Here is a 7,509-nt window from a genome sequence, read left to right as displayed (position 1 = left end):
GTTTGCAGTAGGGTTTTCCTCAGTTAAGTACTAAAGCTGCCAATTTGTGGAAATCCTTAGCAATGAGTCAATGATCAGCAACGGTACACAATTAGAGAACTTCTTGTTGGTCCCCAACTTTGATAGTTATATTGTGAGTCTCACTAGCCTAGGTGCTTGATGCCGTCAATGAGCTCCTGGAGCTCAATATGGAGGACTATGGCAACAAAGAGGGTGGGGGGTGCTTGTGCCACTCTGCCCCTAAGCTGCAAAATCAGTCAGGTCTTGTTAGCGCGCTTGAACCATAATTGGGTAACATGTGTTAGGCTTGGGCTTTTGGGTAACTTGGACTTTTGTTTTTTCGCCCATAATTGGGTAACATGGACTTGCGTACCACAAAGACAACTGCGGTTCTATCAATCAAGCCTAGTAATATGCTGTGAGAATTAGCAAAAGAACTACTACATGGCCCGGCCCATCCCAGCCCAATTGGGTAACATTCAATTTGGTTTGTTCTCAGAAAAAAAACTTACAATTAGTTTTTTTAGAACAACTTTCAATTCGATTTTCAGAACAACTTTCAATTCGGCTGCCACCTCCCACATGGCCCAGCCCATCCCAGCCCAATAGAAGCCCTGGAGGCAGACCAAAACCCTCGTCCTCGACCACTCTCCCCACCCTATTCCACCGCCCCCCCCCCCCCCCCCCCCCTTCCTCCCGCCACCACACCAACCTCGCCGCCGGCCTCACTCTCCCTCTCTTCTCCGCCCCACCCCCCGTCCTCCCGCCACCGGCGCGCGCCGCCCGCCCCGTCGACGAAACCAGAACCCCTCGCCCTCCGCGTTTACTTGCCGGCTCGGCCGCGATGATCTCCGCCATGTCCTGGGTGCCGAGGGGCGCCGCCAAGAGCGTCCCCATCGAGGCGGAGCCGCCCACCAAGGAGGAGATCGAGGAGGCCATGAAGAAAATCGCCCTCGGCAGAGAGTAGGCCCCCGCCCCCCTCTTCCCCCCTTCCTCGCCGCGCCGCCGCGTTCTAGTAGAATGAAAGCGTGGTGCTTGCTTGCTTGCAGGGCCGGGAGCGACGCCGACGACGCCGACGGGGACGAGGACGACGACGCCGTGATGGAGGTCGACGGCGCCGAGGACGAGGAGGTCGACGAGGTCGCCCAGGCCAAGGCCGCCGCCAAGGCGCTCGGGACCAAGAGCAGCTCGGCCGCCGCCGTCGGCGACGTTTCCGACGGGCTCGCCGAGCTCAACATGGACGCCTACGACGAGGAGGAGGACGGTAGGCACTCGCGCTTCCCTGACTATCGCCTCCCCTGAGTTTGTTCAGGTCTCGACTGATACTTGAGCTGTAACTTGTGTGTTGTGGTCAGGGCTCGAGCTTTTCAGCACTGGGTTGGGGGACTTGTACTACAAGAGCAACGAAGAGGACCCCTATATCATCAAGAATGACGACGATGTGAGTATGCTTTCTCTTGCCGTGATAGAAGTATGCTAGTATTCGCTATTGCGTTTGAGGTGAATGACCCTCCTTCACTGCCTTATTAGGATGATGGCGAGGACGACGATGAGGAGATTGAGGACATGACTATCAAACCTACTGATATAGTGATTGTTTGTGCGCATAACGAGGATGAATTCAATTCTCTCCAGGCAAGTGTGAAAATGTTGACATGGTTTGGGCTTAATGCTGGTTTTATAGAATATATTTGTCCTCAGATTGATGAATACAGTCATACAGAATATACTTGGTTCACATTAGTCCACATCTTTGCTCCGTGCGTCTCTTTGCTGGACATTACTAGCTCATAAAGCCTGTGTTTGTGGTTGCCTGGTTGGACTGCATAAAGGTGTGACCAGTGGCCTTATTATGTATGACAGGTCAGTATAGTGGAAGAACTGGAGGATGGGGATCCTAATATGTTTGTGCACCATGAGGTCCCTCTCTCAGATTTTCCGCTCTGCACAGCTTGGATGGATTTTAACCGTCAGGATGGCGAACAGAAAGGTTAAATTGTGGTTTCACTCGAGTTTTGACAACTAAAGGATGCCCAATTGTTTCTGCAGAAGAAAGCTATATGCTAAGGCTTTACTCTATTCCTCATCTTGTGTTGCAGGAAATTTCATAGCTGTTGGCACCATGGATCCTACAATTGAAATATGGAACTTGGATGTCGTAAGTTTTCAGAAACACACATGACTATTATTTCGTATGGCCTTGAATTGCTTTGCTTCAAAGAAATTAATGTACTGTTTTGTGGACTTTCATGTTATGTAACAGGTCGACGAGGTCGAACCACATTATGTGCTAGGAGGAGTTTCAAAAAAGAAGAAGAAAGTTAAGGGGAAAAAGGTATGCTACTAATATTTCATTGTTGAGATATTTTGAAGTTTTCGATTGCTTATTTGCTTCTCGTGACTCCTTTTCTTGCTCTCATTGTAAAGTCTTGCCTTGACATTCCCGACATCCCCCCAATTTTATGTTGTTTTCCCCTTTGATTTCCATGGCAACCACAGCAGGTTATCATGTGGGGAAATCTGCAACCTGGTCTCGTAATCTCTAAACTTAGGCTAGATTGAGATTGACTGAGAGTTTGACCTAACATTACCAGTATGTTGCCCATGTAGCTTACTAGCTTTGTATCCCATTAAATGTGCTGAAATGGATGGTTGAGATCGGGGCTAACTCCACCTAAACAAAAGGCACATGAAACGAGATTGAATTGATCTATCCAATTCTTCCTTGCTAAGTACGTTACACAGGTCCTAGTAGGTTCAGTAAGTTAAGGTGCAGATTGGGTTGCTTTTTGGCTGTCAAATTGACAATGTTGGTGCAAAATGATGCTGATTGGATGAGGGTACAATGTGTGTAGAACAAATGTTGGTACTTCGTATTCATGATATTATGATTCACGTATGCCTGTGAGCGGTTGAGCATTCATTCCTTCCTTGAATCCTTAGCTACATTATTCATGCTGCATGTCATCTACAGGGAAAAACATATAAGAAGGGTAGCCATAGAAGTTCTGTGCTTGGTCTTGCGTGGAACACGGTGGTGAGGTGCGTTTTGGTTTCTGCTCAAGTGATTGCATCTCCCACTCTCTTTTCACTTACTGGACCCCTGCTGATTACTCCTTTACTTCAGGAACGCTCTAGCTAGTGCAAGTGCAGACAAAACTGTGAAAGTTTGGGACTTAAGTGCTGGTAAATGTTTAGTCACACTGCAACATCATGATGACAAGGTAATGAATGATACTCATTCTTCTTTAATTCTGTATGTATCGGTCCGAAATATTATATTGTGGCATATCAAGTTAATTTTCCTTCTGCCCAATATGTAGGTTCAATCAGTTGCCTGGAGGTCACCTGAAGTTCTTCTCAGTGGATCTTTTGATAGAACAATTGCCATGGTAATGGATGTCCTTGGCCATCATGTGAATCATTCTCCTGAAATTGCTGCTGCTGCTTATTACATATTCTGGTTGTTTGTCACTTGACCAGATTGTATCAGCATGCTGATCTCTAGCATGTCAGCAAATAATAATCTTGTCTGCTTGTGTAATTGAGCTGTGGATACTAGCCAGTTTTGGATGAGTAGCTACTAATTAAAGGCGATCATGCTAGTTATATACTCCCTTCGTCCCATAATATAAGAGCGTTTTTAACACTACACTATTGTCAAAAACGCTCTTATATTATGGGACGGAGGGAGTAACATATTACATACGCCTTCTTTTGGTTCTGGGAGTTCACCTTCATAGGTGAAGAAGATAATTTGATTTGCCATTCTTGTGGAGCGGCCTGTTGCGTTAACATAGATACTTTGAGATGCAGTTCAGTGTTTATTTGACATTCTTGTTGAGAAGGTTGTTGCTTATTTTTATATGTTTTGTACTTGCATCCACAGAACTTATATTAGTAACATTTTACAGACAGATATGAAAGACAGTGGACAATGTTGCCATAAATGGCCTGTGGAAGCAGATGTAGAGAGCTTAGTTTGTGATCCACACAATGAACACTCGTTTGTGGTAAGTGAATTCATTGTATTTTACCTGTATGCTAAAGTGGTTCAACTAAATTATCTGTGGTTTTATAGAACAATTGGAAATTTCTGACAGACAACAACTTTCTGCTAAACTTTAGTGAAGTTTCCATTAGAAACAGTATGATTCAAATCCAGATCAATAGAGTTCTGTTCTTTCATGAAGCAAGTCTATAGTTAGCATCTTAGGATCCCTGCAGTTAATTATTTAAGGCTATACTAAGTCATTATCTCAGAATGAATTTGTATTTGTGATTTTCTTTTTTGGTGCATGTGTTATATACTTTATGGTATGATAATGTGGCAGCTGGGTCTTGCAGGTTAGTCTTGAAAATGGGATGGTTCAAGCGTTTGATATTCGGACAGCTTCATCAAATTCAAATCCTGGACAACCGATTTTTACTCTGCATGCACACGAAAAGGCCGTTTCTTCCATATCCTTCGCGCCTTCTACCCCTAACGTATGTTACATTTTCATTTCAGTGTGCTAAATAAAGAGAGATGCAGCCACATGAACTGAATTACTGACCCTGCCCTTTTTTGCAGTTTCTTGCGACTGGTTCAACCGACAAAATGGTGCGTTTATTAACTATGTGCTGAAGAAGCTATTAACACTCGTGGTATTGATCCAACCGGTTGCTTACATATCTATCTGTAAACACAGGTGAAGCTCTGGGATCTATCGAACAACCAGCCTTCGTGCGTCTCGTCGCTGAATCCTAAGCTTGTACGTACTCTGACCAAATTCCATCCCTTGTCCATCTGTAAAAGGAAAGACTTACTGCAATGTGGAGCTATATTCTGTTCCAGGGAGCGTACCATGTTGCTCATCCATCTGTTTTGTTGTTTCCAGGGAGCTATATTCTCGGTGTCGTTTTCGATTGACAACCCCTTCCTGTTAGCGTGTGGAGGATCGAAAGGCAAACTGAAGGTAAGCACCACACCTTGGTATACGTTTTCTGTCGAAGCTTCCATGTGTGTCTCTTCCACTGACAGACACTCTTCTCGCTTACGTGTTTGGCAGGTCTGGAACACGCTGTCGGAACCCGCAGTGGCGAACAAATTTGGGAAGGGGCGGCAAAATGCACCAGCTCTGCGAAACGACCCTCCCACAGAATGATGGGCTCGACGCTATGTGATAGGATAGATTTTTCCGCGTTTCAGTTTTGTTACTGGGTGAAATGTAATGGGAGCATGGATTTATTTATATATGTACAACCAAACGACAGCAGAAATGGATCTGTAGTGAGAGTTCGCAGTTTGTCATGGAATCCGTTTTATTTGGACCTAGAAAAAGGAAGTCAAGTTAGCTGTTTTATACTCCCTCTGTTTCAAAATGTAAGGTGTACTAGTTTTCAGAGAATTCAAGTTAGCTGTTTTACACCCCCTCTGTTTCAAAACGCCATCGACCAGTTCATGGGTATTCAGTTGAATACCCATTATTTTTGTCAGACGAACCATGTATATACATACTACACATAGAGTTTTTTAGCACTGTATACTACGTATAGGTGGTGTTGGAAAACGTATAGGTGGATGTATGGCCCAACCAGTCAACTAGCAGGCTCCAATTTCAATTCTTGCCCGTAGGTGTAGCATTTTTGTCAAAGATATCCTGAAAATTAATGTACCCCTGTAATCGTTTTTATTTTGACTGTGTAGGCATGCTCTGGCTTCTAGTCACCACGATCGATCAGAAGATCACACGTAGAACCGTTCGGCTTGACGGTGCCTCCCTCAAAACACCCCAATTTCGATCTTGCTACAGCTCAATTTTTTTTAACACTATTGCTAATAGCAGTACTATACCATACAACGCAATAAATATTGGAGAATTACAATTCAGACATATATAGAAATGTATAAACATAGGAGATAATTCCGACAAACAATAGTTTCTTAATCTGTTCGTATTTTGCCACCAAGTTTTGGAAACTTGTCCAGAAAAGGAGAAAAATAATCTTGATTTATGCGCCTGGGGACTTCAGTGAGGGTACATACTATGAAATAATTCCAAATTTATTGCTCGGTGTTTACTGGACGGGATCGGGATGAGTTATAGCACCGGATCTCTATTCTCTCAGTCTCTCTATATATACGAGTAATGTGTTGATTGCGAGCAAAATATTCTACAACAGGTAAATACTTCTCGCCGACAACCAAAGTGAGTGCCTGCCTAGCTACTACTGTATCGGCCCGGGGTATGGACACGTACACGATTCGCATCCTTGCACTAGCCCTACTGTCTCTATATCTCGTATGCTCTGCTACCATTGCTCAATGTAAGCACACCAATCAGGTTATGCACACTTAATTTTCCAGTTCTCCTGGAAGTATGCAGTAGAGCTACTAAATGCCTTTTTCATTTGTTTCTTGTCTAATCTGTTGCGCGGTTATTTATTCACTCTAAAACAATTTTTTGCATAACAGTTGTTCGTTTGTTATCCCATAGGCCGAATCATAGATGGCATCAATAGCGAGAAGATCGATTTACCAAACGGGCTATGCGTTAAGAGTAGATGCCGCAGTACTCCAGAAGATTGCGTCTGTTGTTTGGCAGATAACAACTGCCACTGGACTATGGCCGAATGCAAGGCAGCGTGTAGAAAATCCTCGTCTTCACAAGACATGTTACTGGCGACGACAACCCCTCCTCCTTTACCTGCTCCTTAGTTTTCCAGCCTAGTCAAATTGGCTTACATATTTACTTGTCCCAAGAAAGAAATAATGCCTGCTGATATATGTGTGGAAATACATTTGTGCAATAAGATCAAGTAATACTCTAGCAATTGTTGCTATTTGGTTCAGCAAATTGCGTTTAAACTTCTACCAATTATGCCGGCTAAGTTCTAGCTAGTACAAGATCGCGGTATGAAGGACCTGCGCACTTTGCTACTTCTTGTTGTGTGGAAATTGTGAAAGCACCGAAATGATATGCTACTGCCGTGGAGTGCATCCCTCATGCTACAAGATCGCGGTATGAAGAACCTGCACACTTTGCTATTTCTCGTCGTCTGGCAATAGTGGAAGCACCAAAATGCGGTGGTTTACGATGGAGCTACTCCATCGGTGCACGGGGTAATCAGGAAGATAGGCAGAGAGGGGTGATCTTCGATGGAGGCCAGGCTACTCCGAGGGGATCTCGAGAGTTTATTTGTCGAGGTGTTTAGGCGGGTGCGCAGTGAGTAGTTCACTTGTATGGCGGGGTCACATGGGCTTGTGCACGAGTTGTAATTTGGTGGACATGGTTCTATCCCTCTTCTTTTATTAACACAAGACACACACTCGTGCTTATTCTAAAAAAAAATTCTAGCTAGTAATACAAGTATACAACCTAGGTAATGTGAGGCCTAAACCACAAGTGCTTTTTCTTGACACACCTACGTGCAGCGAGCGAATATGAACCGATCGATTGCCAAGTGGAGAAAAGAGGCAATGAGTCTCTTGAAAACAAGATCTCTATGTGGTTCTGATTCAGCACC

The 7,509-nt window shown here is 44.3% G+C and overlaps 1 protein-coding gene across 1 annotated transcript; it reads left to right on the top strand.

Moving 5' to 3' along the window:
- Positions 1–642: 642 nt before the first annotated feature.
- Positions 643–5,408, top strand: LOC109777212 (uncharacterized). Its single transcript, XM_020335851.3, has 16 exons — positions 643–963; positions 1,050–1,264; positions 1,356–1,441; positions 1,531–1,635; positions 1,864–1,990; positions 2,100–2,158; positions 2,264–2,335; positions 2,975–3,042; positions 3,128–3,224; positions 3,324–3,392; positions 3,915–4,013; positions 4,348–4,488; positions 4,574–4,603; positions 4,692–4,754; positions 4,881–4,958; positions 5,052–5,408. Exons 1-16 carry the CDS (start codon positions 845–847, stop codon positions 5,145–5,147), a joined length of 1,524 nt encoding a protein of 507 aa, XP_020191440.2. The 5' UTR covers positions 643–844; the 3' UTR covers positions 5,148–5,408.
- The last annotated feature ends 2,101 nt before the right edge of the window (positions 5,409–7,509 follow it).

The sequence above is a fragment of the Aegilops tauschii genome, chromosome 1, assembly GCF_002575655.3.
Source record: "Aegilops tauschii subsp. strangulata cultivar AL8/78 chromosome 1, Aet v6.0, whole genome shotgun sequence".
In the NCBI taxonomy this organism is placed as follows: domain Eukaryota; kingdom Viridiplantae; phylum Streptophyta; class Magnoliopsida; order Poales; family Poaceae; genus Aegilops; species Aegilops tauschii.
This window is presented reverse-complemented; position numbering and strand designations above follow the sequence as displayed.

Coding starts and splice junctions, on each gene's coding strand:
- LOC109777212 (XM_020335851.3), top strand. CDS start 845: ATGATCTCCGCCATGTCCTGGGTGCCGAGGGGCGCCGCCAAGAGCGTC. Junction 4,014..4,347: donor ACAATGAACACTCGTTTGTG/GTAAGTGAATTC, acceptor TGGGTCTTGCAG/GTTAGTCTTGAAAATGGGAT. Junction 4,604..4,691: donor CTGGTTCAACCGACAAAATG/GTGCGTTTATTA, acceptor CTGTAAACACAG/GTGAAGCTCTGGGATCTATC.